We start from the raw sequence: 17,447 nt of genomic DNA on the forward strand, positions 1-17,447 counted from the left end.
ATGAAAGCCGCGTTCTCTGGATGAGTACAGGTAGATGTCAGGAACCCTTGCTCTCCTCTCTCCCCAGACCCCAAAGCATTTCTGTGGAACTCAGTATAAACAGCTCTGTCTCAGCAGGTTGTTGGGCAAGATACCCTCTAAGATCCTTCAGCCCACAAAGTCTTCTTTGCAACTGAGACGCCCAAGAGTAGGCTGGGTGGCTCACACTGCAAGCAAGGGAAGGGGAAGTCCAGGCCAGCAAGAACAAGCTGGGAAGTGGCTGCGCTGCTGGGCCCTGCACACTGAAGCCGCTCCACTGAGGGCCTTTCTTCAGGCATTTTTGCAACAGACCAGGCAGTGCTGGCCCACAGGCCAGATACAGTTTCCCCATCCACGGGAAAGGAAAAATGCCACCCACTTTAAATTATTTTCCAGGTTTCTTTCTGTAGTTTTAAGGAGATGAAATAACTGGCAGTCTAAAATATTCTCGAATACGTGACATCTTCTGTCATTTCTAGGAAGACATTGGGAGGAGCGAGCTCAGATGACTGTGACACTGGGGAAGTGGAGACAGAGGACTAGTCACAGACTCAAGAAAACCCACACGTTGACTGTTTCCCCTTTTCCAGTTGCCTTCTTCGTGTTTCTCTGTGGGAGGGCTCAGGGGTCCTGTGTCTTGAGGGACAGGAAACAGAGAAGGCAAGAGCCACCGTAGAGCACTGTGATGAGAGCGTGTAGAACCGACCCTGGATCCTGGATCGGGGAAGTGGGATGGATGGGGAAGTCACAGTGGAAGCAGACAGCAGTGTTAAGTGGTTGCAGTGGAAATATCCTGCCTTGGTAGATTTCTCTAGAGACAGAAAAGGCAACGCAACTGCATTTTAGTTTTTATTTACATGGCTTAGTTACATTCCACTTTCCCCAACAGGGTGAGCACCTCCCACTTTCTCACTCTCCCAGGCTTTTTCCCTTTCACTTTCCTTTCCATCCCTCCCCACCTCCTAGTCAGGGCAGGTTGTTTTTGTTTTTGTTTTTGTTTTGTTTTTTGAGATGCTCTTGTTGCCCAGGCTGGATTACAATGGTGCGATCTCGGCTCACTGCAACCTCCACCTCCCGGGTTCAAGCGATTCTCCTGCCTCAGCCTCCTGAGTCGCTGGGATTACAGGCATGCACCACCACGCCTAGCTGTTTTTGTATTTTTAGTAGAGATGGGATTTCTCCATGTTAGTCAGACTGATCTCGAACTCCCAACCTCAGGTGATCCACCCGCCTTGGCCTTCCAAAGTGCTGGGATTACAAGCGTGAGCCACCGTACCCAGCCCAGGGCAGGTTTTGACCCCGCCTGTCACTTCCCTGGCTGAGACCTGTCCCAGGGTCCAGGTGAGGCTCACTGAATCCCATAGACACTGGCCCTTTTTCTCTTCCTCTCCCTACCTAAGATACTAGATAAACCCAAAGGAATTTTCAGCAGAAATCAGAAAATCAAAGATGAAATTCCAATGTTCAAGAAGTTTGGTTTTTTTGTTTTTGTTTTACTTTTTGTTTTGAAATAATTATAGATTCATAGGAAGTTGCAAAAGTAACACAGACAGTTCCCATGCACCCTTCACATAATTTCCCCTGGTGCTATTATCTTATGTAATTTATAGCATAATAGCAAAACCAGGAAGTTGACATTGGTATCATCCACAGACTTCATTCACATTTCACTAGTTTTATAGTGATTTCCTTTTTAAACAATTTTTCTTAAGTATGAACATGATAGTAACCATATTACAAAAAATTGTGGCAGAAAAAAACATTCTTAGTTCTACTGTCCTATGTAGCCACCCTAATCATGTGAAGGGTCATTTCTTTCCAGTCTTTCTGTGCACTTTTAGCATAATTGAAAGCACTGCTTAGCTGGACACAGTGGCATGCACTTGTAATCCCATCTACTAGGGAGGCTAAGGCAGGAAGATCACTGCACTCCAGCCTGGGCAACATAGCAAGACCTTGTCTCAAGGGAAAAAAAAAAAAAAAAGCATTATTTATGTACATTATTATAACCTGATTTTTATTTAATGTTTTAAATAAACATAGTTCTCCATAACCTGTTCTTTATCATTGTACATAGCTATATGATATATCAAGTGAATATGCCATATTTTACTTATTTATTCCCCTGTTACTAGATACTAGATTGCTTCAGTTTTACTCTTTAATAATTTTATAATGAACAACCTTGTTTATCTTACACTTTCCAAGGTTTGGATTCATTCACTAGTATTGACACTCAAGGATGTGTGAACATTTTTACAACTCTTGATAAAATGCCAAATTGCTTTCTAAGAGTTGTCTCAAATTTTAATCTCACTAATTAGTGTTAATTCCTTAAACTAGTGTTTTAAACTATTGGGAGCAGTGGACGGGATCATTTTTCTGTCATTCTTATAATAGTTGAAGACTGCTACCTTTTTTTGTAAAGTTCTAATTTCTAGTAAAGTGGGTCTTTTTTGTTTCTTCTACTTACTGGTAATACTTTCTATTTTGTGACACGGTGGTTTGAATTCTTTGCCCAATTATCAGTTTCGTGTTTTACTTACTGATTTGTGGGAGCTCCTTAGCTATGAAAATGTTCACCTTTAATCTGTTAAACTTGCTTCAGACACTTCTTCCCAGTTTGTTGTTTTTCTGTTGATTTGTTTTTTTTTTGTTTTTTTTTTTTTTTTTTTTTTTGAGACAGAGTCTCGCTCTGTAGCCCGGGCTGGAGTGCAGTGGCTGGATCTCAGCTCACTGCAAGCTCCCCCTCCCGGGTTTACGCCATTCTCCTGCCTCAGCCTCCCGAGTAGCTGGGACTGCAGGCACCCGCCACCTCGCCCGGCTAGTTTTTTGTATTTTTTAGTAGAGACGGGGTTTCACGGGGTTAGCCAGGATGGTCTCGATCTCCTGACCTCGTGATCCGCCCGTCTCGGCCTCCCAAAGTGCTGGGATTACAGGCTTGAGCCACCGCGCCCGGCCTGATTTGGTTTATTTTTAACATACTGCGCATGTGGAAATGTTAGTATTTTTATGAAATCAAATGTCCGTCTTTTTTTCCCTTCTCATTTTTACATTTTTTTCCCTTCTCATTTTTCCCGTCTCATTTTTTTCCCTTCTCATTTTGGAGATGTGATGAGTTACAGTAGTCAACCGCTTTCTTCCTTTTCCTACGGTTTGTCCTTGTTTTAATTTATACTGCTAAATGGTATGATACGGAAATCCGTTAGCAGAAAAAGGGTTTTTCTCCGCAATTTCTGTTTACTTGAATAATTTGTGACATGATCCTTCCTCATTTATTTGCAAAGCTCCTTATCATTATAGAGTAGTTTATTCAGTGTATTCTGTTTGACTTCTAGGTCAGCTCTCCAGTAGATATTCCTCTAGCCCTTTTTTCTCTTTCCTTCCACCAGATCATGACCAACACGGGGAAGACAAGGCGGAAGGGGCTGGCCAATGTGCAGTGGAGCGGGGATGAGCCCCTGCAAAGGCCCGTCACCCCCGGCGGCCACAGAAACGGGTACCCAGTGTAAGTCAGGGCTAAAGCGGGAATTGACTTTCTTAGGCTTTGTTTTGATTCACTACAGTGTAAGATGTATGTATTTTTAAAATTCAAAATAAAGGATTCATTTTGAAAAGCATTTATCTCTTTATTTTGGGGGGATTTTTGGAGGGAAAGAGGTTGAGTCCTTCTCCCTTCCCCCAGGATTTTTTTATTCCAGAAAGAGAAGTGGTTGGATTACAGGATCTCCAGGGCCACTTCAGAAGACAAATGTTGGCCAGAGTAATTTCAAAAGAAGGGACCTGAAAGGAGCCGGGCTGGCTCCAGAAGGACTCCTGTCGTGCTTTTCTGTGGCCTCTCGCCGCAGCACCAAGCCCTTTGTTGGCATTGGAATGTTACAGTTTAAGACTCGACATCAATTTATTTTAGATGACTTTTTGGAACAACTGGATGCTGTTTTAGCTGCCGAGCCTTATTCATTTTCCATAGCCTTGCTCGTGCCCCATTTATATAAATAAAATTTTAGTCTCGTTACGTAGAGCCTCTGGTCTCCCTGGGGCCTAGACCCCTTGTGGGCTAAGGAGCCCCAGATCAGACAGTCCAGTGGGCAGCAGAGGAGCCACTTCTGCGGTCTGGGTGGCCTCTCTTTTCCTGTCTAGAGAGAATATTACAGCCAAATATTACAGAGAGCAGGCTAAAAACCTCCATATATTCATTCAACAAATAATGTAATACTTTATTTTTTTTTTTATTTTATTTTTTTTTTTGAGACGGAGTCTCACTGTGTCTCCCAGGCTGGAGTGCAGTGGTGTGATCTTGGCTCACTGCAAGCTCCGCCTCCCGGGTTCACGCCATTCTCCCGCCTCAGCCTCCCAAGTAGCTGAGACTACAGGCGCCCGCCACCACGCCCGGCTAGTTTTTTGTATTTTTAGTAGAGACGGGGTTTCACCATGTTAGCCAGGATAGTCTCGATCTCCTGACCTCGTGATCCACCCGCCTCGGCCTCCCAAAGTGCTGGGATTACAGGCTTGAGCCACCGCGCCCAGCTAATGTAATACTTTAAAAGAATAGACCGTGTTGTACTTAGTTATCCCCTGAAACTGGGCACTTTATTTTTTCCAGTCTTACTCTGTTGTCATTTTGTAATGAACAACCAGGCACTGGGAACTGAGCAACAAAACTCAGAAATGCCTGCCCTCATGGAGCTCTGTGCTGCCACAGACACGAGGGACACCAGGCAAGACAGACCCAGCTCCTTGATGAGTTCTGTTGCCCATCAGGATTTGTCCTATAAGTATTTCAGGGCCCGTGCCATAGATGAGTGCTCTGAGATCTGTTTGGTTTGATTTCATAATTAGGTATGATATGCTTATATTTCTAGGTTTTTATTTTTAGTTACTGATATATAAACTAGTATCATGCCCTTTTCTCTCTTAACCTTACAATCAGTGTTTTTAACCTACAGAGAAGTTGAAAGAATATTACACTGAAGATGGCCAGGCACGGTGGCTCACGCCTGTAATCCTGGCGCTTTGGGAGGCCGAGGTGGGCAGATCATGAGGTCAGGAGATCAAGACCATCCTGGCTAACACGTACTAAAAAATACAAAAAATTAGCCCAGTGTGGTGGTGGGCGCCTGTAGTCCCAGCTACTTGGGAGTCTGAGGCAGGAGAATGGTGTGAACCCAGGAGGCGGAGCTTGCAGTGAGCTGAGATCCGGCCACTGCACTCCAGCCTGGGTGACACAGCAAGACTCCATCTCAAAAAAAAAAAAAAAAGAATATTACACTGAAGGGCTTCCAATTAACATTTGTGTGCCCTATCTCTCTCTCTCGCTCTCTTTCTGTGTGTATAATACATAATTTACAAGCATATACATTTTTTGCTGAACTATCTGAGAGAAGATTGCAGACTTTTGCACATAATCCCATTATCACAGCTAAGAAATTTAACATTAATAATATGGATATAGTATTATCAGTATTCCTTAGTTGTCCCCTAAATGTCCTTTACCTCTGAGCGGTTTTGGGTCATTTGGTTTTCATCCAGAATATAGCCAGTTACCAATTACTAGTAAACTAGTTGATAAATATAATACCTTTTTCAATGGAAGTAGTAACAGGAACTAATGAAATTCCCCTGGCTTGACACAGGAAAGAGGACACTGAACCATTGTCTTAAAAGTATTTTTCAATTATGTTTTAAAATAATTAAAACCCTGCTTTCCTGAGCGACAACAATGACACAAGGCTATTTTAATCAGAGATAAGAACAGGGAATCTCATAAATGTGGGGCTAACCGGTGGGCACAGTTAATTCTTGGGTCAGGTGTTCTTCTTTGTAGAGAAATTCGAGGACGTTTTCCATGCCTGGGAGCACCTCTCTCTCTCCCCTGCTACGTGGGGGTGGTCCTATCAAGATCTTTGACTGTGGCAAGCTGCCAGGTAATGAGGGCAGCTCGTTTTCCTGAAACCACGGACCTTCCCACTATAATGATGCAGTCACCCCGTCACCAGCTTCCCCATCAGGTCTCAACAAACATTTTTATCACTTCTCTGCCATATGGTGTCCTCATGGCTGGAGCTGCAGAAATCAATAAGATGTGACTCCCTGCCCTCAGGAGCACACAGACCAAGCTGTGTGGCAGGCAAAGGGCTGGTCAGTGGAACTCAGTGGGCACTACCCCTAGCGCATGGGTACTCTGGACGGCTACACGATGCCGGCGTGCAAGATTTGTAGTTCTGCCTTTGCACCTGGAGCTCACCTCTAAAAACGTTTGAATGCTGGGGGTCTTGGACATCATCCTCTACAGACCACTATATGTGATGTAAGATAGGCATCCTGGCTTGTTTTTCTCCAGGTAGAGACCACTCTTCTCTACACCACCTATAAACAGCTCATTATTTCTCCACTGATTCAAGGTGCCACTTTAATTCTGTATCCCCTCCAATTACCCTAGCTCTCTATTTTGGCACATTGTCCAGTTGCCTGTTGCCACACCAGTGTTTATTGCAAAGGTTCTTAGCATATCTAAATATCGCATAGGATAAGCCCCTCTCCCCGCCTGCCTTCCGCCTTCTCTTTCAGAGTGGATTTAACTATGTAGAGACCTTTATTTTTCCATAAGCATTTAAAAATAAGTCTGGCAACTTCCTTAAAAAATCCTTTTAGGATTTTGATTAGTGTCACATTAAATTTATGTAATGTTTTAGAGATAACTGAAATCTTTGCAATGTTAAGTCACTGCACAGCATTACATCATATTAATTTTATATGTTAAGACAGAATAATGGTCCCTCAAAGATGTCCACATCCCAATCCCCACAACCTGTGACTAAATGACATTACATGGCAAAAAAGACTTTGCTGATGTGATCAAGTTAAGGATCTAGAGAGAGATGATTCTGGATAATCTGGGTGGGCCCAATGTAATCACAAGGGGCCTTACTGAAGGGAAGCAGGAGTGTCAGAAACAAAAGGAGATGTGACAACTGTGTCAGAAGTCTGAGTGACACAAGGCCATGAACCGAGGAATGCAGACACCCTGGAGAAACTGGAAAAGGCAAAGAAATAAATTCTCTCCTAGAGACTCCAGAAACAATGCGCCCCTGTTGACCCATTGTAAACTCTTGACCTCCATAATTGTGAGATGAGTTTGTGTTGTTTTCTCACTAAGGTTGTGGTAAGACTGCAAATTATGAAACAACTACAGGAAAACATTGGGAAATATCTCCAGGACCTTGTTCTGGGCAAACATTTCTTGAGTAATACCCGAGAAGCACAGGCAACCAAAGCCAAAATGAACAAATGGGATCACATCAAGTTAAAAAGCTTCTATAGCAAAGGAAACAACCAACAAAGTGAAGACACAGGCCACAGAATGGGAGAAAATGTTTGCAAACTACCCATCTGACAAAGGATTAGTAATCAGACTTTAAAAGGAGCTCAAATAATTCTTTAGGAAAAAGTCTAATAGTTGGATTTAAAAATGGGCAAAAGATTTGAATAGACATTTCTCAAAAGAAGACATACAGATGACAAACGGGCTTATGAAAGGGTGCTCAGCATCACTGATCATCAGAGATGCCAATCAAAACTACACTGAGATACCCTGTCACCCCAGTTAAAACGGCGTATCTCCAAAAGTCAGGCAATAACAAATGTTGACAAGAATGTGGAGAAAAGGGAATCCTCATACACTGTTTGTAAGAATGTAAATTAGCACAACCACTATAGAGAAGAGTTTGGAGATTCCTCAAATAACTAAAAATAGAGCTACCACATGATCCAGCAGTCCTGCTGCTGGATATATACCCAACAGAAAGGAAGTCCATGTATCAAAGCTAGCTCTGCACCCCATGCTTGCTGCAGCACCATTCACAGGAGCCAAGATTTGGAAGTAGCCTCAGTGTCCATCAGCAGATGAATGGACAAAGAAAATGTGGTACATATACACAGTGGAGTACTATTCTGTGCAAAAGAATGAGATCCAGTCATTTGCAAAGCATGGATGGAACTGGAGATCATTACGCTACATGAAATAAGCCAGGCACAGAAAGTCAAAAATCACATGTTCCCACTTACTTAAACAATCTAAACAATTGAGTTCATGGAGATAGAGAGCAGAGTGATGGTAACTAGAGACCGGGAAGAGTAGTTGGTTGGGGGTGGTGGTTGGGGAAGATGGAGAAGGTTAATGGGTGCCAAAAAAAAAAAAAAACACATAGTTAACAAAGAATGGGCCAGGTGTGGTGGCTCACGCCTGTAATCTCAACACTTTGAGAGGCCAAGGTGGGTAGATCACTTAAGGTCAGGAGTTCAACCTGGCCAACATGGTAAAACCTTGTCTCTACTAAAAATACAAAAATTAACCAGGTGCGGTAGTGAGCACCTGTAATCCAGCTGCTTGGCAGGCTGAGGCGGGAGAATCGCTTGAACCTGGGAGGCGGAGGTTGCAGTGAGCAGAGATCTTACCACTGCACTCCAGCCTGGGCAACAGAGTGAGACCCCCAACTCAAAAAAAAAAAAAAAAAAAAAGAATAAGACCTGGTATTTCATAGCACAACAGAGTGACTATAGTCAATAATAATTGAATTGTACATTTTAGAATAACTAAAAGAGTATGATTGGATTATTTTTGTACACACAGGATGAATACTTGAGGGGATGGGTACTCCATTCTCCATGATGTGATTATTACACATTGCATGCCTGTATCAAAGCAATCCATGTATACTATAAATATATACACCTACTGTACCCACAAAAATCTAAAAAAAAAAATTTTTTTTGAGAGGAAGTCTTGCTCTGTTGCCCAGGCTGGAGTGCAGTGGCACAATCTTGGCAACTGCAACCCCACCGCCAGGTTCAAGCGATTCTCCTGCCTCAGCCTCCCAAGTAGCTGGGATTACAGGCGCCATGCCACCACACCTGGCTAATTATTTTATTTTTTTGTAGAGAAGAGGTTTCGCCATGTTGGCCAGGCTGGTCTTGAACTCCTCACCACCTCAGGTGATCCACCTGCCTCAGCCTCCCAAAATGCTGGGATTACAGGCATGAGTCACTGTGCCTGGCCTTAAAAATTAAAACATAAAAAAATTATGGTGCTTTGTTAGAACAGCAGTAGAAAATGAATACAGCCATCCTGTGTGGAAGTACAGGACGACTCTCCATTTCTTTAGATCTTGTTTGATGTATTTCCTTGCTAGGAGAAACCTGAGGCCAGGCGTGGTGGCTCACACCTGCAATCCCAGCACTTTGGGAGGTTGAGGCAGGAGCATTGCTTCAGTCCCAGAGGTCGTGGCTCCTGTGAGCTGTGATTGTGCCACTGCTCTCCAGCCTGGGCAACAAAGTGAGACCCTCATCTCAAAAAAAAAAAAAAAGAAAAGAAAAGAAACTTCGAATGGGTGAGCATGTTCTTCAGGGAAGGTTAAGACCCATTCTCAGCCCTGGAGGTTGGATTTGATTAATTTAGCCCAGTGTTTTAAATTTAACTCCCCTTGTCAATGATGATTTCAATGGGCATGCAATCCATTCCAGCCATGGGATCTAAGATTTTCCAACTTCTATGAAGGGCTTGAGAAATTCTGTACTTTCTTTTCCCCTTTTGGTCTTTGACTGTTGCTTGAGATGCTATGCTTGGAGGTCCTGCAGCAATCCTATTTGCACAAAAGTGACAATTCTTTTTTTTTTTTTTTCTTGAGACGGAGTCTCGCTCTGTCACCCAGGCTGGAGTGCAGTGGCACAATCTCGGCTCACTGCAAGCTCCGTCTCCTGGGTTCCCGCCATTCTCCTGCCTCAGCCTCCCGAGTAGCTGGGACTACAGGAGCCCGCCACCACGCCCAGCTAATTTTTTGTATTTTTAGTAGAGACGGGGTTTCACTGTGTTAGCCAGGATGGTCTCCATCTCCTGATCTCGTGATCTGCCCATCTTGGCCTCCCAAAGTGCTGGGATTACAGGCATGAGCTACTGCGCCCGGCCACAAAGTGACAATTCTAAAAACAAAAGCAAAACCACACCAGGAAGGCCAGGGAAACCCAGCGGAGAGAACCCGGATCTGCAGCAAAGTCACTCAGCTTCGCATTCCCCACCCTGTACTCGCTACCTCTGGAATTCTGTTTATGTTGAATATTACATTTCCCTTACCGTTTAAACCAGTGGTGTTGAACTTTTGTTACTTGTAGTCAAAAACATGTATGGAACAAGTAAATATAAAGAAAATAAAAACTATTTATTCCAGCAGCCAGACAGAATTGTGATCATCATTTTAGTGCGTTACGTTTAGTGTAGTTTTTTTCCTACATATATTTTCAGCAAACGAAAAACCTTTCAGTGTTTGTGTATGTGTCTACATGTGTATATGGTTTGTTTGCAGTTTGAATTTTGTTTGTTTTCTTTTGCATTGTTGAACATCCTGCAAAAGAAGATTTAATGATTTATATTATATTTACACCATAATTTATATAGCCATGCTACCGTTTCTGACATTTGTGTTTACTGATTTGGAGTTATTATATACTTGGTGAACCACTAAGTACATAAATATTCCTAACCAAAACAAAAAAAAAAAAATTATGACCCTTCCTTCACCACCAGCACCCTCTGGAATCCCGTTGCCAGGAGTGTGGATAAATCTAGAATCTTAGTCCTCTTGAGGACTATGACAGTATGTATTGTACACATTCAGAATACCAGGACTGTTTTGGTTTTGTTTTGTTTTGAGACAGCATCTGGCTCTGTCACCCCAGCTGGAGTATAGTGGCACAATCACAGCTCACTGCAGCCTTGACCTCCTGGGCTCAAACCATCCTCCCACCTCAGCCTCCCAGGTAACTGGGACCACAGGCATGCGCCACCACATCTGGCTGAATTTTTAATTTTTTGTAGAGACAGAGTCTCACTATGTTGCCTAGTCTTGAACTCCTGAGCTCAAGCAATCCTCCTACCTCCGCCTTCCATAGTGCTGGGATTACGGGTGTGAGCCACTATGCCCAGCCTGGCCACTAGTACTTTTGGAATCAGTAATTCCACTGCTACGACTTTTTTTTTTTTTTTGGAGACAAGAGTCTGGCTCTTGTCGCCCAGGCTGCTAGGATTTTATACTGAGAAGTAATCAGATGTTCACAGGATAGATAGATAGATAGATAGATAGATAGATAGATAGATAGATAGATAGATAGGTAGATAGATAGGTAGATAGATAGGTAGATAGATAGATACAAATAGATATCGATATATAAGCACACACAAGGTTATTTGTTGCAATATTATTCATAAAATTAGATATTACATTCCCAGGCCGGGCGTGATGGCTCACACCTGTAATCCCAGCAGTTTGGGAGGTCGAGGTGGGTGGATCACGAGGTCAGGAGTTCCAGACCAGCCTGGCCAAGATGGTGAATCCCCGTCTCTACTAAAAATACAAAAATTTGGCCGGGCACGATGGCTCGCGCCTGTAATCCCAGCACTTTGGGAGGCCGAGACGGGCAGATCACAAGGTCAGGAAAACGAGACCATCCTGGCTAACACGGTGAAACCCTGTCTCTACTAAAAATACAAAAAATTAGCTGGGCGTGGTGGCGGGCGCCTGTAGTCCCAGCTACTAGGGAGGCTGAGGCAGGAGAATGGTGTGAACCCAGGAGGCAGAGCTTACAGTGAGCCAAGATCGTGCTACTGCATTCCAGCCTGGGCAACAGAGCGAGACTCCACCTCCAAAATAAATAAATAAATAAATAAAATACAAAAATTAGCCGGGTGTGGTGGTGGGTGCCTGTAATCCCAGCTGCTTGGAAGGCTGAGGCAGGAGAATCGCTTGAACCAGGGAGGCTGAGATTGCAGTGAGCCGAGATCACGCCACTGTACTCCAGCCTAGGCAACAGAGTGAGACTCCATCTCAAAAAAAAAAAGAAAGAAATTACATTCCCAAAATAGGAGGCTGGTTATGTAAATTATGATATATTCACACAAAAGAGTACTGAAGATGATGTTTTAGAAAAATATTGAATGACATGGGAAGAGCCTCACAATACATAGCTAAGTGAAAAAGCAAATTATAGAATGGTGTGAATATAGCATGCTAGCCATTTAGAATGAACCCAAGCTAGTATTTTTAAGTGTGTATTTGCATATTTTTAAAATTTTTTAAAAAATCAAATGTTAAGTGGTTGTGCTTAGATATTGGGAGGGCAGGTCATGTATATATTCTCTATATTTACCTAATTTTTCATGATAAACACTTACTGGCTTTATAATCGAGGAAAAAAAAGGTTGCAGATAAACATATTTGCCCTGTGCAATGGGGACCCTCCTACCCCACCTCAGCCTAGCATCAGCTGCACCTCCCTGGCCATTTTCTTCCCAACCAACCCTGCCCCCTGCGTGGGTTCCAGATCCTTCTGTCTCCCCGATCTCTGTGCAATCCCTGAATACATCCTTTGCTCTGTCTTCATCCTCCCCTCCTGCTGCCTTCCTCGGGCCTCTCGACAGGCCCTGGGGCTCTGCCTCCCTTCCTCTCAGACCCTCTCTGGCTGTGTCCCTGCCCCATCTTCCTCTCCACTCAGCCCTCTGTGGCCAGGCGATGACTTCCAGAGGGTATTTCTGCCAAGACCACAGATGACCTTCCAGTTTCCAACCCCGAGGACACTCAGGGCACATTGTCCCCGCTCTTTCAGTTGCCGGCTGGTGACCCCTCCTGGGAGTCATTCCACCCCAGTCCCCATGTGCTGGCCTCGGCCTCTTACCCCCTTCCTCTCCAGAGGCCCCATCGAAGGCCCTCACTCCATCCTGCCTGTTCCCTAGTTTCCACTACTCACTGATGACACCCACACTCAGCCCAGATATGTGCCTACAGCACCCCCAATTCAGCATTTCCTAGACCAACACAGCTGCCATCTGAGTCCCCTGCTTCAGGGCATGGCATGAGTGCCCGCAAACAGCCAAGCCAGAGTCCAGCAGGTTTGCACGCTCCTCCCACCCCGTCCTGCCCGCCACCGGCCTTCACGGCTCGGGGAGGTCCTCCTAACAGTGCTCCCTGCCACCGTCCACCTTCCACAACTGTGGACGGAATGATCTTTCTAGCAGGGAACGTCATTCCTTTGGTTCTCCATTACTTGGGGTTCAAGTTTAAATTCTGGCCTTACAGGGTGCTTCTCAATTGACACCCCTGCCACAAGCATCAGAGCCCCCCAGGACACCCTGCCCCTTCCACGCTACTGTCGCACAGGTCTTTTCAGGAAAGGGAGGTAGGGGGCATCCATATTTTCTGATTTTTTACATCTTTCTGTAACAATGCAGCACAAATATATATATGTATACACACACACACACCATATATAGATGTATAGATATTTCTCCCCTCTTCACCTTGCTCATGGTGTTACTTCTGCTGGAAAACCTTCCCTCTTCTGGCACCTGGCAAACCCCAACTCAAGAGTTCAAAACCGAGTTGGCTAGGAGTGTGGTGGCTCACGCCTGTAATCCTAGGACTTTGGGAGGCCGAGGTGGGAGGATTACTTGAGCTCAGTTCAAAACTAGCCATGGCAACACAGTGAGACCTTGTCTCTATTTAAAAAAAAAAGACTGATCGCCCACCTTGGGAAGACTTTCCTGCCCACCTCAGGGTGGTTACATGTCTCCTTATCTTTGGTGTTGGGTTGAGCCACGTGAAGTTTTTTTTCTTTCTTTCTTTTTTTTTTTTTTTTGAGACAGAGTCTCACTCTGTTGCCCAGGCTGGAGTACAATGGCACAATGTTGGCCCACAGCAACCTCCACCTTCCTGGCTCAAGTGATTCTCCTGCCTCAGCCTCTTGAGTAGCTGGGACTACAGGCATACGCCACCACGTCTGGCTAATTGTTGTATTTTTAGTAGAGATGGAGTTTCACCATGTTGGCCAAGCTGGTCTCGAACTCCTGACCTCAAGTGATCTGCCCTCTTCGGCCTCCCAAAGTGCTGGGATTACAGGCGTGAGCCACCACGCCCAGCCAGACATATGAAATTGACATTCAAGAACAGCCATTTGCAGGGCCCAGCCCTAGGCAGGCACGAGCTTGTTGTGTGCCCCCCACTGAGCCCTTGTTGGCGTAGGTGGCCCGTATCTCCTTGTTGAAGGGGGAGCGAGTGCTCCATTGCCTTATAGATAACTAGAGGGCCTTCCTCGGGGATCTGTGGTCAAGGCTGACCCAATGAGGCTGTCCCAGCCAGCTGGCCCTCGCATCTGGCTGGATCTGGTGCATGAAGCTCTCAGCGCTTGCCTGCTGGGCGAGGGTGTCTCCCCCAGCTTGGGTGCCAACATTAGACACTGCAAAGAAGTTGTTCTGCACACATCCTTTAGGTAGTGTTATAAGAAAGTAAGTTCTAGGCCAGTCACAGTGGCTCACGCCTGCAATCCCAGCACTTTGGGAGGCCACGGTGAGAGAATTGCTTGAGCCCAGGAGTTCGAGACCAGTCCTGGCAACATAGAGAGACCTTGTCTCTACAAAAAATTTAAAAATCAGTTGAGTGTGGAGGCGCCCATCTGTAGTCCCAGCTACTCCAGAGGCTGAGATGGGAGGATCACTTGAGCCTGGGAGGTCAAGGGTGCAGTGAGCTGTGGTTGCACCATGGCACCCCAGCCTAGGCAACAGAGTGAAACCCTGTCTCTAAGAAAAAAAAAAAAAAGAAGAAAATTCTTCAGTCTTGTTCTTGGCCAACACTTGCCACGGCTGACATGACTTGTTATGTCTTCTCTGGTTGGATTCATCCCTTCATTCATATGCTTAATCCTTGGAGAAAACCAGGAGATCGGTGCCTTACGTTGTTTGCTTGAAATGTCATGGCCCCATGTCACCCAGAGTGGTAAGACATAATTGTGTGTTAGGAATACAACACGCCATGTATCACTGTGAATACAGAAGGGGGCTAACAGGAGCAAGAGGAGGCTACTGCCTCACAGGGTCAGCCTCCTGGCTCCTGCCAAGACCCTTTAAAAGGTCTGATATGCCAATGATGGTTTAACAGGACTTTGAGGCACCACCCCCTCCTGTATTTGTGATGCTGCACAGCATTTGGCGGCCCGAATCTCCTGGCTGGCTGTACTTAATACCGTTTTTCATGTTTTTCTCCAGGCTGGAAGACCATCACACACCTCCCCAGACAGCCCAACACCCCACAAACAGCCACCCGCAGGCCCTGCCAAACCCTCACGAGGCTGTCTACAGGGAGGGCAAGCCCAGCACCCCGGAGTCCCGCGTCTCCTCTTCATGTAAGAACACGGGCAGCACGTCGGGTCAGTTCTGGAACTGTGATGTCTAGAACCCACGCGAAACAGCAGCAGGAGTGGCAGACACACACCTGCTCCCGGGAAGTCCTCTGGTCTCAGCCACAGCCCTGTGTCACAGAGGCTCATGGGATTCCCAGCCCACAGCCAGACCCACGCTGGGCTGGTCCTCTGCGTCCCCTTCTCGGAGCACTGCCTGCTGTCCTGTCTGGGAGCTCCTGGGGCAAGATTTCTGACTGGTGAAAGCCGGCTTTAATATGAAACTTCAGAGGAGAAATCCCAGGCTGATGTAGCTCAGAATCCCTGGTTCTGGTAGCTCAGATTCTGGTGCAGAGGAGGCCAGCCGCCTGCTGGAAGGCTGGACCGAGGCAGAAATGTGCAACTAAAAGCACAAACAACTCTGGGATCCAAACGCGTTTGAAACTTCCAGCTGAGTTAACCAGAGGCTGATGGGAGATAAAAGTATTTTTTAGATGCCAGAAAAAATATATATGCTTTGAATCAGAAATGTACAAAGTATTTTTTTTTAATTTTTGAAAGGAAATTAAAAGGATTATGAGCAGTTCAGATAAGACTCTAATTTCCATTTGAGTAGGAAAAACAACAGAGGAACGGGTTGGATTCCTGTCTGAGAAACATCTGAGAACTTGCATCTGCTCACAATTGGATTCAGACGCTTCCAGACCCAGGTGCAGAGCGGTAGCCAGTGACGAGTCAGCAGTGGCTGGGTTATGTGGGACCCTGGGTCTCTTGGTGGTGAGCAGTTTCAGAGGTTTTGCCAGCATTGATCATCAGTTATTTTGCCCGTGCTTTACTAGAGCTGTCAATATTCGTGTGCTCTCTAAAGGTGAGCAGCTTAGTAATTTCTCCAGAGATTTCTGCTGTCAGGGTGGAGGTCTTAGGGGGCGTCTAACAAGTTTTGCCAGTTTGACTGAATGCCATTGAGTTAAAACTGATTTCAAATTCTTAGGCCTGGACTTCCTAAAAGGCTCCACAGTACATTCAGGGTAACGTAGCAGTAACATCCTTGCTTTACCAAAATGACCACTAAGAGGCCCTTTATTTTTGCACTGATTGGACGTGCCTTTGGGAAGCTGCCATGCTGTTACCTGCAGAGCGGAGGCACTTGAGGTTGGCATGGATGGAAAAGGCCAAGGAGCGGCTGCTGCAGTGTTCACGTTATTGTTCTTTTCAAGAGCAGTTTACTTGAGCCCTGACAAAGTCTGGGCCCAGGCACATTCCGGGTCCTTGCATGAACAGGGTGGGCACCCACCAGGAGACTCAGCCTTGGTGGTCATGGGTGGTTGCCAGTGCTGCTTCCTAGGGAGGCAGCAGCTGCCCACCAGCGCCCCCAGTTGGACCAGCTGGAGCCAGAGCAGTGCTCTTCCCAAATCCTGCTGTCGATGCCCCCATTAACCTGCCCCAAATGCTGAGACTGTGTTCTGAGTATCCCTCCTTCAGGCCTGCTCCTATTGGCTCAGCCTGGCTGGGACCCAGGACACTGACCCCCCGCCCTGCTCTTCTCCACCTGCCAGAGACCAGGAATAGTCGCTACCCTCCCTGGTCCTGCCAGGCCCGCTCTGAGCCTCAGGCCAACACCCCTAGTCCTCCTATTTTATTTTATTTTACTTTATTTTATTTTATTTTACTTTATTTTATTTTATTTTGAGACAAGGTCTCACTCTGTCCCCCAGGCTGGCGTGCAGTGGCCAATCATACATAGCTCATTGCAGCCTCACATTCCTGTGCCTAAGCGATCCTCCCACTTCAGCCTCCTGAGTAGCTGGCACTACAGATGCACCACCATGCCAAGCAAAGTTTTGTTTTCTTTAAATTTTTTGTAAAGATGGAGTTTTTCTGTTGCCTGGGCTAGTCTTGAACTCCTAGTCTCAAGTAATCCTCCCGCCTGAGCCTCCCAAAGCACTGGGATTACAGGCATGAGCCATCATGCCTGACCCTCTTAGTCTCCTTTAAAATCCTTTTACTTGACAAAAAGTTCTTCCTTTGGAAAAACCAAGCCCCAGGTGAAGTTTCCTCTAGGTCATGAGTAAGCCTTTGCCATGCCTGGAGTAGACTCCCATTCTGAGTTACTTTCTTTCAGACAGGCCTGCCCACGGCCTGCTGCGTCTCCCCGGTTGGCCTCCCTGCCCCTCTCCCTATCCTGTCACCTGCCTCCGCCTAAGGGATAGATGGCA

General features: G+C 45.7%; 1 protein-coding gene across 17 annotated transcripts in view; it reads left to right on the plus strand.

Moving 5' to 3' along the window:
- ARMC9 (armadillo repeat containing 9) overlaps positions 1-17,447 on the plus strand; it is a 203,956-nt gene that overhangs the window by 148,475 nt on the left and 38,034 nt on the right. For 12 of the 17 annotated variants that reach the window (XM_077957876.1, XM_077957877.1, XM_077957884.1 and 9 more), the window contains 2 exons: positions 3,411-3,526; positions 15,101-15,237. In XM_077957876.1, the coding sequence (XP_077814002.1) occupies positions 3,411-3,526; positions 15,101-15,237 (253 nt within the window). Of the gene's footprint in view, positions 1-3,410; positions 3,636-15,100; positions 15,238-17,447 lie in introns of those variants that run through there. The other 5 variants (XM_077957875.1, XM_015111334.3, XM_015111339.3 and 2 more) reach the window with 2 other exon arrangements.

The sequence above is a fragment of the Macaca mulatta genome, chromosome 12 (assembly GCF_049350105.2).
Source record: "Macaca mulatta isolate MMU2019108-1 chromosome 12, T2T-MMU8v2.0, whole genome shotgun sequence".
NCBI lineage: Eukaryota > Metazoa > Chordata > Mammalia > Primates > Cercopithecidae > Macaca > Macaca mulatta.